Consider the following 18,326-nt stretch of genomic DNA (forward strand, 5'->3'; position numbering starts at 1 on the left):
TCCTTCCACCCACTATCAAAATTACAGTTTACTAATATTTTAGAATGCAAGTTTATAAGAATGCTTTAGAAGAAACAACAAAAGATGCATTTTTAACATTGGTGATCACTTGTATTGTCATTTTCTTTTATTACTTTTTTTTTAACAGTCTAGTCATTGCTTCTCTCTTGGTTTTTCCTTCCACAATTCTTCATCTCATTCCTTCCCCCTCCCCACTCCAGGAGGAGGCTGTCCCCACCCTACACCACCCCCTGCCAGGCCTCCCCACTTCCTAGGGCCTCAAATCTCTTGAGGGTTAGGTGCATCTTCTCCCTCCATCCTCCCTGATTGGTCTATAGGATCTCTTGTTCTACTAACTAATAATCTAAGGAATGATGTTTTGTTTGTTGGTTTGGTTTGGTTTTTGGTTTTGCTTTTGTTTTTCCAAGTCAGGGTTCTCTGTGTAGCCCTGGCTGTCCTGGAACTCATTCTGTAGACCAGGCTGGCTAGCCTTGAACTCAAAGAGTTTAACTCAAAGAGTTTAATTCAAACAGCCTCCCTGTTCCCCCCAAACCCCAGTACTGGGATTAAAGGTGTGCACCACCACCACCTAGCTTGGAAATGATGTTTTCACTAAGAAAAATCTACTGTTTTAACCAGTATGTTAAAATGGAAGCCAAGGTCCAGAGGCAGATATGTGTCTACATATTTTATTTGCTTTTGGTATGCTCAAGGCTTAGCATCAAAACCCAGGCTGGCCTAAAACTATGGATTGTTCTGCCTTTACCTCCCACATACCATGTGCTAAGACTACACACCTATACTACTATAACCAGCATGTGTCCACATTCACCAGAGTGGTTTTTATTGGGCATCCTATTTAGATTGTGTGTGGTTTTAAGTTCTGGGCATACTATATATATGCAAGGTGGGCACAGCACCAATCTTATAAAAAGGAAACAACTCCAGAGAAGCAGGCTTAGGTTTGGAGAATTGGGAGGAAAACAAAAGTTATGTGTGCTTGGGTCATGCTGAATGCTAAGAGTAGAACTTCCTATTCTTTCTCCAGCCTCACTTTTGTCTGTCATAACTACATTAGGAACCGAAGTCCTTTAATTTAAATGTACATGTAAACTACATATTGAAATTTAAACACTTTGCTCTCCCCCTAAAAAAATGTTTAAAATGTAATTTAAAAATTGATTCTATGTTTAGGATTAGACAGCCCACTCAGCAGTTAAGAGCACTGGTTGCTCTTCCAAAAAATCCAGGTTCAATTCCCAGCATCCATATGGTAGCTCCTACTAGTTCCAGCATATATGACACCCTCTTCTGGCACTTAAGAGATAGACATATGAGGAACAGAAGTTCATGGTTGTCCTCAGCTACATGATGAGTTCAAGACCAGCCTGAGCTACATAAAACTCTGTCCCAAAAATCTATTTTTAAACTATGACTCTGAATAGACAAGCATTTTATCACTCCTGTACCCCCTAGCCCTTAAGAATATTTTTGATGGAGAAAAACTATTTTCTGTGGAAATAGTATTAAAGTTATACTGAGACAACATGGGTATAGTATGCTTACTTTCTATTTTCTTAGATATCGCTTTACCAATGATCCCTACCATAATTTCTTTCTTTCTGATTTCTATTTATTTGCTTGTTTTAAGACATGTTCTCACTATTTAGCTTTTGCTGGCCAGCATAGATACCTACTTGTCTCTGCCTTCTCACTGCTGAAATTAAAGACATGTGCCACACAGTCAGTTGCTGGCTGGACCTCTTGGAGGGCCGCCATACTAGACTCCTGTCTATAAGCACACCATAGCATCAGTGTCAGATCTTGGAGCCTCCCCCTTGAGATGGATTCCAATTGAGCCACTCACTGGACCTTCTTTCCCTCAGACTCTTTTCTGTTTTTGTTCCTGTAGTTCTTGTAGACAAGAACAGTTCTCCCATGGTCACAAACTTAGTGACTGAGTATAAAAAGTGGTAATGCAAGCATTTGGACAGTAGGTGCCCTCAGCTTAGATCCCCAAGTGATGGGACCATGGCAGTAACAGACGAGACAGACAAGAGACAGAATAGAGAGGACCTAGTACTCCAGCAGCTTTGCTTGTACACCGATGAGATTTGGGTCTGAAGGGCCCACCGAGGCTTCGACAGCAGCTTGTGGTGCTGTAAGAAGGTGGCAGAACCTTGTGAGAAAGCACATTTGGTAGGCGTTATTGGGACACTTAACCTTTGCCCTGTCATCACTTCCTGGCTGTAGTAATGTGAGCAGCATGCATTTGAGGTGATGTTTTGCCAAACTTGCCACAACCTCAGACACATTGGGCCTAGTGACTGTGGAATGGAACCTCTAAGACAAAGTAAACATTTAATATTTTCCCTTTTGAAGTTGTTTTTCTCAGACATTTTTAAAGAATGACTTGAAGCTGATACATAAAGTATGTATACTCCTTGGCTCATTATTTCATCTTCATGGAATTTACGTTCAAGACTTGTTTATATAAATGCCCAAAAATAAATGTTGGGTCTTAACTCAGTAAGGGAAGTGCTAGCCTAACACAGACTCTCCTGTACCTCATAAATACAGAGAGAAAGAGGGAGAGGGAGAGAGATTATTTTCTATTATTGTTAAATGTTTGTCTGGATTCTTTCATTTGCAAAAACTAGAACTAGAAATCCCTTTTCAATGTCAGATGAGAAAGACTTGTTGATTCACAGGAGTAGGAAGTCAGAGAAGTACGATGTTCAGTTTTCCAAGTATCTATTATTTGAAAATATTACATAAAATATTTTAGAAGTGAGGTCTTCTACAGTTTTAAATTATACACTATTTGAATGGTGTGATAAAGTCATGGGCTGTCTTGCCTTAGAAATTAAGAATCCCCTTGCCCATCTTACCCATGCTGTATGTACTACCTGCACCTTTGTCCTTTAGTCACCCCAATGAGCTCCATGGTTATGGTACAATCACACAGTCATATTATCTCAGAGAGTCCCTCAGGGATAAGTGAAGTGCCAGTGAGGTAAGAAGGGGCTTCCTGGGTACTAAGCCAGATAGACATGGCCAAAGTAATGTATTTATCTGTAATTGGATAGAAGGGGAGGATCAAATTTCTTTTGCATTTAAGCAGCCCAGATGGTCTGTGTAGATGGGATGGCTGATGTGTTTTGTTGTTATTGTTTAATTGGTTGTTGATTCTTTTCAGAAAGAGTCTTCATTGTCTTTAAGGTGACCTTGAACCTATGATCCTTGTTCTTCAGTCTCCCTAATAGCTGAGGTTGGAGGACCTTAGTGCTCAATTCTGTAGGTGTAAGAGAGTAAGTTCCTAGAGTGTAGCTTATGGTGCTGTTAGCCAAAATGAATGCTTTTACCTGCTTAAGGGAGTCGAACAAGGTAAAGTAAAGATGCTGTAAACAGCCATCATGGAAGAAAGATTGCAATCTTTAGTTACTTTCAATCTTTCCTATTAAAGATTGGTCCCCCAAAACTTCTTTTTTTATTGCAAGGAAATTCAGATAGTCTTGAGGGCTGGGTGTCTATTTAATTTTTATTCCATATACATTTAAAATCTGCCAAGTTTGCTTTGCTCTTTGAGTGAAGTTTATTTTAGCATCTTAAGGGAAGCATGCATTCCAGGTAGAAACTCCCATTATTTTTCTTCACATTGTATTTGTTAGTTAGTCCCCTTTCCTTCCAATCAGCTAAGTGCCGGGACCAGTGCTAGATATTAACGCAAAAATATTATTAATATCCAATAGTTACTGCTTGCAGTTAATCTTCTGTTTATAGAGAAGACATACATGAACAAAGACAATATAATAGGAATTTGTCGTTTGTCGGGATGATGAGTTGTCAAATGTTGCTGATATTTAGGTAGCCTCATGTTTCCCTCTTTTATTTGTTCCAAGTATTCACTAGAATTGTCATAACTTTACTTGTTATTGTTCACATGTGTGTTAAGAATCAGCATCCCTTAGCTTTCAGGGTATTGTTTGAGATTCAATAACTATTCTGCCTTTATAATTCAGTCACAGGACTGGAGAGCTGGCTCAGTAGTTAAGAGCATATATATGCTCTTTCAGAGTTTCTGAGTTCAGTTCTCATCAAATAGCTTATTACTGTAACTCAAGCTCCAAAGGATGATACCCTCACAGACAGACAGACAGACAGACAGACACACACACACACACACAATTAAAAGAGTGTAAAAAAGAAACCTTCATCTGGGTATATGGGTGTATGCCTTTATTCCCTGCACTAGAGAGGCAATGGTTGGTAGATCTCTGTGAGTTCAAGGATAGCCTTATCTATATAGCAAGTTCAAGGACATCCAGAGCTACGTCTCAAAAAACAAAAACTAACAACAATCAAAACCTCAAGGCCTTCTTATCCCTTAAGGAGGGCATTTTACTGAACCTTGAGTTAATGTTAGCCCCAATAATCCTGTCTTTATCCTTGACAGTGCTGTGGTTACAGTGAGTTTGATGCCAGCCTGGGCTACAAAGTGTATTTCTCATTAGACAACAGTGAAACTACTACCATCTACTCCCCGTGTGTGTGTGTGTGTGTGTGTGTGTGTGTGTGTGTGTGTGTGTGTGTGTGTGTGTGTGTGTGTGGTTTCTTATGTCCCAGAAACTATGATGCATATATGAACTCATTCTCATGCTTCCACAACAAGTACTCTCACCTGTTTGTTTTTAAACAAAACTGTAGCCCACAGTGACCTCAAACTCACAGCCGTCCTCTTATGTCCACCTTTGAACAGATGGGAGTATAGGTGTGAGCCACCATACTAATACTAGTTTTATATTCATATATTTTATTGTAGATAGAGTTTGCTTCACAGTTAGACAACTTAGGATTTTTTTTTTAATAACATTAGGTAATAATGTGAGCAAACTACCTACATTTTCAGGTGGTTTTATTTTAATTCTCAGCCTGATACACACTTAAAATATTTCTGTTTAGTTACTGTTTATAGTACATTATGGAATCTTTTTAGGTGGCAGCAGCTTGGATGTTAAATAAGCAATTAATGTTGATATGGATGTTTTAACCCAAATTAAATTGATGATAATTAGCTGTGGTGTTGTAACCTTACTTCCTGTGCTGTACAACTTGATATATGTGTGAGACATATGGCTTGCAAGATTTACAAGAAAATGCTATTGCTAAACGGAAAGCCTATTTCTGGACAAATAGTCAGGATGATGTGATATGAGTTTGCACTTTAGGCTTGTTGAGGATTTAACCTATGATTAAACTGTTCCTTTTCCTTTGGCTGATTTAATGGGAGGCCTCACTTATGAATGCATTATTTCTAGAGCAGATAAAAGATTATAAAACTAGCCTGATGTGGTAGTTTTAAGCCTGACATCCCAGTACTAGAGAGACAGAAATAGGATTATTTCAAGTTCAAGGTGAGCCCAGGCCAGAGTGAGTTCGTTAGCCTAGGTTCTAGTGAAACCCTGCATGCCTCAAAAAGAGAGACAGAGAGTGATTATAAAACCACCTTAGTTTCTGATACGCCATAATGAAAAAACCCAGTGCATGTTTGCTTTGCTCAACTTTGTCGTTCTTGCTCTCATAATTACTCACAAAAGTACCTTTATATATGGTCCGTATGTCATTTACTCCCAGTCTTACAGAACTCTACAACATAATGTTAATTTAAATTCTATTAAGCAGTGAATTGGAGATTGCTCTACAAAAAAGTGAAAGATTCAGAATTTTCACTTGCATTCATCCCAGAAGTGGGTAAAAGATTATTCTATGGTAATCTCTATACAAGAGTAATAGAGGTCTGTTGCTACTATATGGACAGCCTTGCAAAATACGCAGGCATGGGAATAGCACTTAAACAGGCAACTCTTGGTACAGACAGTTTTATTAAATTACAACTAAATCTCCTGAAGACACTTTCCTACTTGGTAGTCTCTTGTAATGACCTTAAAAACTTGGGATAGAAGGCTGTTTTTATTACTAGGAAACCTTTTAAATAACCTTAAAATTGTTTCCTTTAAAAGGTATTGTGTCCAAGCTGGATTTGGTGACGTCCCTGCAATGTCAACAGTCTGGATGTTAAGGCAGTTTGAGAGCAGTCGGAACTGATTATAATGGGGACACAGTCTGAAATGAATAGACAAATAAGTCCAGTTGTTCTAATCTGAAATAACTGTAGAAACTAGTATGTTTGTGTTTTCTGAGTCCTGGTAATAGATCAGTCATAAAGCAGAGCAATGCCTTATATTTCATGTCTTTAGGTGCAGTTTCTAGTTGGGACTGCACTGCACTTACAAAGCATGGTTTGCTTCTGCTCCACTCCTAGAAATCCGAGTTCTAAAGAAGCAAAGCCATTCTATCTGTTTCTAAGTTTTGGAGATGTTTCAGGTGAACATTATTCTAGTTGCATGACACTCCTAGCTTACATTTTAATTGTTACTCCAAGTGGAATCTAAGTTTAATTCACGCTGGTTTTGTGACTTTACAAAGATAAGCCTATTAAAAAACAAAAACAAAAAAACAAAAAATCCCATCTACAGAGAAAGGCAAAGGAATTTGCTGTAAGTAGTAGAAGTGAATACTAGATTCCGTCAAGACTACACTAGTATTTTGGAGCTAGCACCTCCATACAGATGCTATACAAACAGTGGCCTGCAGATGATCACAAACATCCCCACACATAACTGAGGCCTTCTGACGTCTCACATGCAGCAAACAGGACCTCCTCATGCTATGACATTTGTAGACAAAATTTATTACTGACATTATTGTTGTTAAAAAATATAAGCATTACCCAAAAACTGCTTTTGGAAGTTTTAGTAAACATTGAAACTCATTGCAAGGATCCCCTAGGTTTGATATTGAAAATTGTTGAAAATTCTTGTTTTTAACTAACTAGACCTGACTTGGAGTATTTAAGTATTTAAAAAGAAGATAATATGCCTAGACTTGGGAATTCAACCAAGTACAGGAAGAATGTATTTGTTAAGTTTTTCTTTTATTAAATAAAGCATATACCTGTAGCTCAGTTAGATTTACCTAAGGTTCAGTCCTCAACATCCCCCAACATCTCAGTGGGGTAGGGAGTAAAAGAATGGAAAGTCCAGCTTTGGTGTGATTGCTCCACAAACATCAAACACCAAACTGTGTTTGTTACATCTGCTCCTTGTTGCTGTGTTATATACTGAAGATACTTGGTGTTTCTCATTGTTCTTCTAGAGTTCTGTAAGATTTCCCTTCCATTTGAATCAACTCTCTCGAAAGAGCTTTTCTAGATAGAACCACCATACCCCAAAATTTTTGCTTCCATCTCATCTGGAGTCATTTCCAATAGCAACTGATTCCTATAATCAATTATAACTGTGCAGGTTGCTTTTTGCAATGGTCAGAAGTTCTGGGGACTGGAGAGATAGATGGCTCTGTCGGTAAATTTAAGACCAAAAGTTCAACGCCTTACCCAGTACCCATGTAAAAAGCCAGGCACAGTAGTGCATCCTTGTCAGCTTAGAGCTGGAAGGGCAAAGACACTGAAGGTTGACTCCGGCTTACACACAAATGTATACATACATCTGCATATCTGCACTGCATATACATAAACACACACATACCAAAAAAGTGCTTTTAGTAAATAGGAAGGGAGAAACAATGAATATTGGCCAAACAGCTAACAGATCCTGTTACAACTAACTTTGAGGAATGTAATACTAATGTTAGGAAAACAAAATTTGGGCTGGAGAGATGGCTCGGTGGTTAAGAGCATTGGCTGCTCTTCCAGAGGTCCTGAGTTCAAATCCCAGCAACCACATGGTGGCTCAAAACCATCTGTAATGAGATCTGATGCCCTCTTCTGATGTGTCTGAAGACAGCTACAGTGTACTCACATGCATACAAGAAATAAATTTTAAAAACATAAAGAAAAATAAAAATTTAAAGACATTAAGATATACTAATTGAGCATAAATTTTAAGTATATTCCCAAATTCCATCTATCATGTGTTTGAAAGATAAAAGGAATTAACCTCTTGGGTAGGATGTTCTATGTTGAATTTCTCAGCAAGGCTCCTTGGAAATAACTGTTACACTTAAATGTTTAAAATTAATTGAAAAATTACTTCAGAACAACAAGGAAAGGGTAAAAAGACAATTCGGTTTAAGACCTGTTTCTGTTTGGAGACAGAATAAAAATAACCCCAGAATTAGGAGGAGCCAAGGGTACCATATTAGAAATTACTGAAACACTCAAGTGGTTATCTTAAAGGAACAAGATAGATTGATGCAGTGCATAAAAGAGCTAACATGCACACTCTGTGGCCGTGAGGCTGTGAGGCACAGTACCTGCAGATGTCTCAGCCTTCCTTGGGGAAAAGGATACTTGATATGTGTTGCTACTGCTTGTATTTCATCCAAACAAATTAGGAAACAATGGTGGCTGGAGAGACAAGATAGTTCAGCCGTGAAGAGCTCTTTCTTCTCTTCTGGAGGACTGTGGTTCAGATCCCAGCCATCCTCATCTCATAATTCCCTGTTACTCCAGCTCCAGAGGACCTGGTGCCCTCTTCTAGCCTCCATGGGCACCACTAGTACATGCATGACATACATACACACATACACATAAATAAATTTTTTTGTTGTGACCAAAACAGCTGAACCATCAACCCAGCCCCAAAAATAAAAAGATGGATGTCGGACATGGTGGTACACTCTGAAGGCAGAGGCAAGTGGATTTCTAAGTTTGAGGCCAGCCTGGTCTACAGATCAAGTTCCAGGACAGCCAGGGCTAAACAGGGAAACCTCTTCTCAAAAAAAAAAAAAAAAGAAAGAAAAACCTAAAATAAATAAATGGACAGATAAAATTATATTTTCTTAAACTTTGAAGGAGAGGCAGTAGTAATGGACAGTGTTCATAACTGTAGCTAATGTACACATACCTGTGGATGGGAGTGTTGCTGCTAAATAAGATGAAGTTTTGTAGCTTTCTAAGTACTGTTCTCATGGTGTCATTTTATAAGCATTTATCAAATACCTTGCTTTTATGATTCACTGTAAAGAGGAATTAATTCACAAGTTGCTATTTAGGTGAGAAAACCTGAATTTTTAGCTTCACATATCTATGAATTTTAGATTTGGGAAAACTGCATTTAAGTTTTTAGTTTCTCCTCTTCCTTTCATAATTACTTAACATCAACAAATGCTAAGTGTCTGCTGTCTCCTAGCTGAAAGAAACAAACCCCTACAGAGATTCTGTGTGAAGAGAAAGCCAGTTGTGCTGGCCTAGGGCCAGGCTGCACCTCTTTCACCTAGCTTCTTCAATCTGAATTCTCCAGGGGGCAGCAGTTTTTGGCTTTAGCAGTGAGCTCTGAGAGTGCTAATGCAACCAGGTAATGTAACAAGGTTTGTGAGCTTGGATTTGAGCTCAAGTGAGGCTTTCTTTGAACCTTTTATGATGCTGCACTTTCAGGCATCCTTTGGGAAGAATAGTTTACACCCTGAAGCAATAATGGATCAGGGACCATTTTCTTTTATACAGCAGTAGAAACGCCTTTGGCACTCTGGTATTAAATAACTGCTTATTTGGACATATTGTGCAATGACTTTGCCTTTTCCACCCTGTAATAGTTCCCACTGAAGCTATTATACTCGGTTTAACTTTTCCAGGAGGGACTGTGAAAGGAAATTAAAATCTTACAGATTACACTTTATATTACATTCATTGCTAATTCAGTTGTCTTATGTTTTGGCTTTTGTGTCTCTTACTCTGTACCCCATTTACCCTCCATTTTAGGTGAAGGCCTCCCACAGGTTTATTACTTTGGACCATGTGGGAAGTACAATGCCATGGTGCTTGAACTTCTTGGCCCTAGCTTAGAAGACTTGTTTGACCTCTGTGACCGAACATTTACTTTGAAGACCGTGTTAATGATAGCCATCCAGTTGGTAAGTTGGGGTGCAGTTCCAGAAGATAAATTGATCCCTTGCCCACCTCCTTCACGGCCCCTTAGAGATGTATTAGCTACAGTGACATCTGGTGACTTAGTTTTTACAGGCTTAGTGGCATTCTAGAAGGATCTAGCAGACCTCTGATAGGAATTGTTGCACTGCTGCTTTAGCTGGTTCCTGTGTAATTTGACCACAAAGCCTCTTGACCAGTATGTAACACACCAGACACCTAAGGTGGACCCATGAGTCACACAGCTTAAAGGGCCACAAAAGTGTCACTGAGAGGAGGCGATGCGGCCGCACTTTGCTCTTTTTAGAGTTTGCACCTTGAAGCAGAACCATCCCTGTGACTAAAGTGGAGAAATGTAATTTACATTAGGGAGAAAGGACGGATAGGTGGAGCTGTGCAAATTTAAGTAATTACTTAGGCATCTTATTTATAGGTCCTAGACACATAGCTATAAGCTTGGATCATGCCTTCTTTCGCTCACTGTTGAAAACTAGAAAAGATTTCAGGTACTATCCACCGTACTAACCTTTGTTCAAAGTCATGTGACTGAGATTTTACAGATAATATACCATATAACATGTGACATATTATATACTTGTTGCTGGCCAAGAAGCTTGCAGCCAGATCAAGCACCAGTTCCGCCTTAAGCAGTCAGAACAGTCTCTTCAAGAAGTTTTTTAGACCCTCAAGGGAAGAATTCAAATATTGGGTTGTTTTATTTTGATTAGTTTTGTGATATGATCTCACCAGTTTAGTTAGACTCGCTTTTGAACTTTTTACATACTCTTGCTTCAGCCTCCCGAGTGCCCTCCACAGCCTCGAGGTACATCTCACCATCATCCTATAGCAATTTGGAAATACTTGAAAATTGACCAAACTCCAGAATTTAAGCCTTCCTTTTTATGCTAAGTAGAAATGCCTTACAGATAGGATTGTTTAATAAAATTTGACATAGTGTTACAGTTACTTATTTTGAGCTGTGGTCACTAAACTGCACATCCTCCTCCTGCTGCCAGCCAGATGTCTGTCAGGCTAACATCAGTTTTACTGGGCCCTGCTTTCTTATTTCTTCACTACGAGGCAGGATTGGGGTTAGAGTCCTGAGCAGCTAACAATAGAAAGTGTGGGCAGGAGGGAGGCAGCAGTGGCACCTGTCTCGGGGCACATTTGCAGGTTATAGTATATGAAGTAAAAATAAAACTATCTTAGCCATATTGGACGATCTCATTTTTTCTCTTAATCTTAATAGTTGTTATATGTTTATAACAAAAAGTATTTAGATGCGGGGGTGTGCTGGAGATAGACTCAGCAGTTAAAAACAGTTACTGCTCTTGCAGAAAATCTGAATTTGGTTCCCAGCACCCATATCATACAGCCAACACTCCATTTCCAGGGAGTCTGATAGCCTCTGCAGAGCCTTGTGGGCACATGCACACAATTGGTACATATAAACTCAGGAAGGCACACGTACACATACATAAATAAAGTCACAAAACGAACCTTAAAATATAGTTTTAATTTATGAGGGTATAAAGTGGGAGATAAATAAGAGCAGATTTTGTTGGGTTTTTTTTGTTTGTTTTTTTTTTTTTTGTTTGTTTGTTTTTTTTTTTAAGAGACAGGTTCTACTCTATAAACCTGGCTGGCCTAGAACTTTCTTATGTAGACCAGGCTGGCATTGAACTTACAGTCATCTTGGATTAAAGGCATGCACTTCCACACCCAGCCAGGAGATGAATTTTATTTTTAGTTTCAGAAACCTTGTGCTGAGCCAGGGTTAGTGGTATGTCTACAGTGGTGCTGCTTAGAATGCCCAAGTAAGAAGGTCGCCGAAGTCCTAGAGCTCCAGGCCTAACCTAGACAGCAGAGGAAGGAAGGAATAAAACTGGGGTGGGGAGCGAACATGAGGGGAGCCCAGTGAAATGACTCAGCAGGTAAAGGCACATGCCACCAAGTCTGACAAGTGAAGCTTAGCCCTCAGGTCCACATGGTAGGAAGACCCGACATCTACAAGGTGTCTTTTGACTACCACACGTATGCCTCTGAATGCATGTGTATGCACAAACACACACACACACAGTAAGTAAATAAACATAATTTTTAAAAGAAATATTTTGGGTCAGACATAGTGACACATGTCTTTGACCCCAGCACTTGGGAGGCAGAGGCAGGCAGATCTCTGTGAGTTCCAGGACAGGCAAGCTACATAGTAAAATCCCTTCTCCACAAAAAGTACTTTGGATTCTCCTTCCCCCAGCATGCTTATTTCAAGGTATTTCCATTATTATGTTTTCTTTCTTTTAGCTTTCTCGAATGGAGTATGTACACTCAAAGAATCTCATTTACCGAGATGTCAAACCAGAGAACTTCTTGATTGGCCGACAAGGCAATAAGAAAGAGCATGTAATACACATTATAGATTTTGGACTGGCCAAGGAATACATTGATCCTGAAACCAAAAAACACATACCTTACAGAGAGCACAAAAGCTTAACTGGAACTGCGCGATACATGTCTATCAACACACATCTAGGCAAAGGTGTGTTGAAAGGGCAGGTTATATGAGCAACTTTTTCCCAGTAGCACTTTATTGTACGTTACATTCTGCATTACAGTTTGTACCATTGTTGCATCATAAGGTAAGTGACGTTTTTGTACTTGAGAGGTTGAAATGGTAAGTTGATGATGCCCCCATATATGTTAATACTGTGTTTTCTGGTGCTTCGTATTTCAGCAGCTTAAGAACGTGAGTTATTGCAAGATGATCGTAGTATTTGGGTTAAGTAATGAGACTTGTATTTACATGTGTAAGACTATATACACATAAAAGGAGGACATCAGGCTAGTTTTTGTGTTAATGAAAAAGTTTCTCTAAACGGGGGCTGGAGAGATGGCTCACCAGTTAAGAGCACTGGCTGCTCTTCCAGAAGACCAGATTTGGTTCTCAGTACTCCCACATCAGCTCATAACCATCTATAATTTTAGTTCCAAAGAATCTGATCTGTTCTGAACTCTTTGGAACCAGGAACACATGTGGTACACAGACATATATGTGGGCAAACATGATGTGGATAGGATGATTAGCCCAGTGATGATGCAGTGTGCTTTGAGCATCTACCCTGTGAGATGGCGGGGCACTTCTTCATCTTGCTGTGCTGCCATTGCCACTAGAATTATCTAAATAACTAGAGTTATTTCATGAGGTCCACATGTTTTTCAGGTCAAATCTACTATTCCTTACCATTAAGTTGTTCTCTACTTCTCTACATATTGTAAAGAATATTCTCTCTCTCTCTCTCTCTCTCTCTCTCTCTCTCTCTCTCTCTCTCTCTCTCTCTCTCTCTTTCTCTCATGTGTGCGTGCGTGTGTGTGTGTGTGTGTGTGTGTGAGTGTGTGTTTCAAGCCAGGGTGTCACTATGTAGCCCTCACGAGACTTGCCTTGAACTCAGACATTTGCATATCATCTGCATAACTCCCAAATTCTGAGATTAAAGACATGTGCCCCCCGAGTCTGGCAAAAAATTTTGTATTTGGGTATAGTGGTGCAATCTTTAATTTCAGCATTATAGAGGCATAGACTATGTCTCAGACAAAACATAACTCGTAAGCACTATCCCACGCATCACACTAAAGAAGTTCCCGTGGGAGCTCTAGTGTTGGCTTTTAAAAGTTGTAATGAGGGAGGGAGACAATGGGAAATACATTGTCAAATGATTCATTTTGTAATGAACATGAGCAAAGGAAAAGGTGTTCTACCTGGCATTACATCAGGTGAGCTACCTCCCGTTGATTAGGATAGCCCATTTTGTTATTTAATGGTTAAAAATTAGAGAACTCTTTTTTTAACAAAATAAGTTTAGCCTGAAATCAGGATGTTGTGCCTATAAAGCAAGGACATCTTTCTTATAAGCTGAAAGTGAGCGTCACCATGTTGCAGACATTTGTGTCTTGTTCATTTCCTAGCAGTGAAACTGTTCTTTAAACAAAAGTACCCCCAGTCACAAAAGAACAGACATAATATGCAGTCACTGATAATTGGATACTAACTCCAGAAAGCTCTGAACACCCCAGAAACAACTCACAGACTGTGTGAAGTTCAAGAAAGAAAAAAAAAAAAAGAAAGAAAAGAAAAAACCATTATGTTTACTCCTTACACACCAAGAAAACCTTGACTAATTCCAGGTTACATCCTGTTTTACATGTACTTTATGCTCACTGTAACTAGTAAGATCTTAATACACACCATCAAACCTTATATATAAAAAAAAAAAGCCAAGCAACGACAAAAATGTATTCGTATACTTTTATGCAAAAATAGGTTTAAAATCTGTACATTTATCTTTGTTTTTTTTAAATAAAGTTCTTCAATTTAAAAAAATGCCCACTGTACAGAAGTGAGGAAGACCTATTGAATTAATGGATTAAACAAGTGAAGAGTATCCAAACAAGTATGGAGAAAGCACTTGCTGGCTTTCATTAACATTTTAAGACCTAGCAGTGGCACACACCTGTAATCTACTTGGAAAGCAGAAACAGTGAGTTACAGGTCAATATGGTCTACAGAGTAAGTTCCAGGACAGCCAGGGCTACACAGAGAAGATTTAAGAAGATTAAGACAGTTTAATATTGATTATTTTAAAATCTTAGAGCTCAAAAATGATTTTTCAAACTATCTAAAATGGCCACTTTGTTTTCATATATGAAACTGAGGCCCAAATTAGTTTGGCTATTTTTATTTTACTGGAAAGTTAATATGAATTCATAGAAGTGGTAACACAGACCTAGGTCTCACACCTACTATAGTTGCCATAGCTTCTATTTTGTGTCCCAAAGCTAGCTATACTTTTATTTTTCTCAGGACTTAAAGAGCTACATCATATGTTTTTGTGTGTTTGAAAATTGTATGCTTTTCCAGAGGCCCTGTGTTCAATTCCCAGCAACCACATGGTGGCTCACAACCATCTGTAATGAGATCTGATGCCCTCTTCTGGTGTGTCTGAAGACAGTTACAGTGTACTCAAACATAAAATAAATAAATCTTTTTAAAAAGGAAAAGAAAATGATTCATTTGTGGAGAGCTTGCCCTCTAATGCTCACTCAGCTACAGTTCAAGCACTTGCCAACTGTGTTTCTGTCATCAAGAGGCTTCCTCTTACATGCTGGGAAAGAAACTCTGCTGCTGTGCCTCCCCTTTCTGTGCTGCTCACCTCACACGCTCTCTTCCTGTCCTTATTTCTTATGCTCTATTAACAAACTTTTTGTCTAACTACTTGTTTTCAATCCTGTATTTTATTGCAAATTTCAGACAACTCATGTAGGCACAATTGTCTGGAGATCTTGCTGTCTTATTCTTTTAAACACTTTTTTTCCTTCTTTTGTTTTTAGTGATTTTTAATCCAGGACTTATTCATTCAAGAAGACCCTTCATCACAAAATTATGCCCTAGTCATGGATGTCTCCTTTTTTTCTTTTGGAAACTGCCTTTTCAAAACCCTTCTTGCCAGGTTTTGACATAGTCAAATCAGACGTAGTAGCTCATTGTATAAGCAGAAAGCAGAAGGATCACCAAAAGTTCAAGGCTTGCCTGAGCTTCATAGTGAGTCCCAGGCCAACCTGGGATATCAAATGAGACATCGTCCTCAAAAACAAATCAAAAAAAATCAAGGAAAATCACCCTTCTGCCATAGTACCATTTACAAAGTTGCCTTTTCAGAAGGGGTGCCCTGAGATGATGAAGAGGACCTGGAGGTGTATGTGTGTAGGAAGTGTTTTGAAAGCAGATATGAAGTAGTCCAGTGATATGTGCAGGTAACAATAAAAGCTTTTAAGTTGAAATATTTCATCTACCCTGTAGAGTACTATTTATTTTTATGTTGTTAAAATATTTCTTGTTTATTTGAAGTGCATGCGTATGTGTGTGAGTGTGTGTGTGTATAAAAATCTATCCTTATTAACCCCCAACTCCTCTTCCTGAACCTCCTCCATCAATGCTTCTTTCTCACCTTCATGTTTTCCTTTTCTTCCTCCTCCTCCTCTTCTAAATAACCCACTTAGTCCAGTTAGTGCTGCCTTCAAGAGCATAAACATAAAATAAGTTCCCTCTTCCTCCAGCAACCATCAGTTGCCAGCCACTCCTCAGCTGAGGGTGGAGCCTCGTGGACATCGCCCCATCCCATGTTGGATTTACTCACTGGCTTGATCCTAGGCAGGTAACTAGCTGCTGTAAGGTCATGAGTGCAGGGGCCACATGCTACCTCAGAGACAGTGTTTTTTATAGCACTCTTCTCCATCCTCTAACTTTCATGTTCTTTCCACACCTTCTTCCATAATGGTCCTTGAGTTTTGCTGGGGTGTAGAGATATCCCATTAGAGGGTTGCTGGAGGGTAGAGATATCCCATTAGAGGGTTGCTGGAGGGTAGAGATATCCCATTAGAGGGTTGCTGGGGGGTAGAGATATCCCATTAGAGGGTTGCTGGAGGGTAGAGATATCCCATTAGAGGGTTGCTGGGGGGTAGAGATATCCCATTAGAGGGTTGCTGGAGGGTAGAGATATCCCATTAGAGGGTTGCTGGGGGGTAGAGATATCCCATTAGAGGGTTGCTGGGGGGTAGAGATATCCCATTAGAGGGTTGCTGGGGGGTAGAGATATCCCATTAGAGGGTTGCTGGAGGGTAGAGATATCCCATTAGAGGGTTGCTGGAGGGTAGAGATATCCCATTAGAGGGTTGCTGGGGGGTAGAGATATCCCATTAGAGGGTTGCTGGGGGGTAGAGATATCCCATTAGAGGGTTGCTGGAGGGTAGAGATATCCCATTAGAGGGTTGCTGGGGGGTAGAGATATCCCATGGGGGGAGCACTAAGCAGCTACTTATGCTCAGGACATTGAAAGGAGTCTCAGAAACTTCTCTGGCAAAAGTTGAGAACAGCACTAATATATGGGGCTAAACATAAATATTTAGTAGGCAATTTGACAAGTCTTTAAGCAGAAAACAGTAGTAGGCTCCCTAAGGGCCCATTTCCTCACCAGCATGACATTTGACCAGGTTTACGGTATTGCTACTCATTCCTTTCTGTGCATGTTTCCCGTAATTCGAGGCAGCAGTTACATATGTTGTGCTGTACTTCTAGTCCGTGGCTTTCCCAGTCTAGATGACAGTCTTGGGTTTTACTTTGAGCTCAGAAGGTCGGAATCAAGTTGAAGGCAATAATTTAGCAACATGGTGTGATGTAGTCCTGTGATCCCAACATTTGGGAGGCTGAGGTATAAGATCATGAGTTTTAGGCCAGCCTGTCTAAAAAAGTAAAACACGTTCAAGGTAGTCTCTTAATTCTCCTTGTACACACATACACACACCATTCCTACCTTTACCCCCCCCCTCCGATTTTCAGCCAGGATATCATGTAGTTCAAGCTGACCTTGAACTCACCAAGATCATCTGCCTCTGCCTCTTAGTACTAGGGTTAAAGATGTACACCACTAAGCCCAACTAATTTCTTTTAGTGAAGCTCTAAATTTGGCTGGAACAAAAATTAAACACAAATCATGCCTCAAATCTTAACACTTGTGAAGTAGAGACAGGATCATTTTGAGCTAGAAAGCAAATTTGAGGCTGTCATTAAAGCTTAGTTCTGTAAAACAAGAACAATAAATAATAAATGTCTTGATGAGCCATAACTTGTAAGTTCAAACTAGATGCATATACTAGTTAGTATTCAGTTGACATCCAAAAATTGTTTTCTCAGATAAATTACACATTTTTGTGAACTATTCTATAGTTTCTCACTAATTTATCTTCCTATTTCAAAGGATAGAAAAGCTAGCAACTTATTTTAGTCAAGTTCCAAAGACAGCAACTTGTTTTGTATATTCACAGAGGATACCTTTAGCGCTAAAGCTTTAGTTTTAAGGTGATTATGGGATACTTGGTACAAGTAGGATGTTAACCAAGGACTGATATATTGTTCTCTGCTGACTTGAAACTAAAATGTTAGTTTTTGTGATGAGTTAAAATTGCTAAACGTGTTGGGGGATGAGTGATGGTGCTTGCTCGCTTTTAATCCCAGGGCAAGCAGATCTCTGTGAGTTTGAGGCCACACAGTGAGGTCTACACAGTGACAGACAGAGCTACACAGAGAAACCCTGTCTCGGGGAAAATTGCTAACATGTATACTAGGTGTTCTGCATCTTGTATCTTTGCAGGCCTAGTCCAGGTGGAAGATTTTAAAGTACCTTCAGCTGCTCAGAATGCTGCTTAGTTTCCTTGTGGTAACCAAACTAAACAAGTCCTGTTTGTTTATGTATTATATCATGCCTAGGCAGGTGACAGTGTTGAATATGGAGTGCTTCACCCACCAGCTAGTATTGGGCCTTGGTTTTAATTT

At 39.4% G+C, this 18,326-nt stretch overlaps 1 protein-coding gene across 3 annotated transcripts in view; it reads left to right on the top strand.

Annotated features, from left to right (window-relative positions):
• The window catches only part of CSNK1G1 (casein kinase 1 gamma 1), a gene marked incomplete at its 5' end in the record, with an annotated part of 72,794 nt that overhangs the window by 28,049 nt on the left and 26,419 nt on the right, over positions 1-18,326 (top strand). For all 3 annotated transcript variants that reach the window (XM_080934433.1, XM_080934432.1, XM_080934434.1), the window contains 2 exons: positions 9,779-9,930; positions 12,248-12,482. In XM_080934433.1, coding sequence (XP_080790559.1) covers positions 9,779-9,930; positions 12,248-12,482 — 387 coding nt within the window. The remainder of the gene's footprint in view (positions 1-9,778; positions 9,931-12,247; positions 12,483-18,326) is intronic.

Source organism: Micromys minutus, assembly GCF_963924665.1.
Source record: "Micromys minutus genome assembly, chromosome: 21".
NCBI lineage: Eukaryota > Metazoa > Chordata > Mammalia > Rodentia > Muridae > Micromys > Micromys minutus.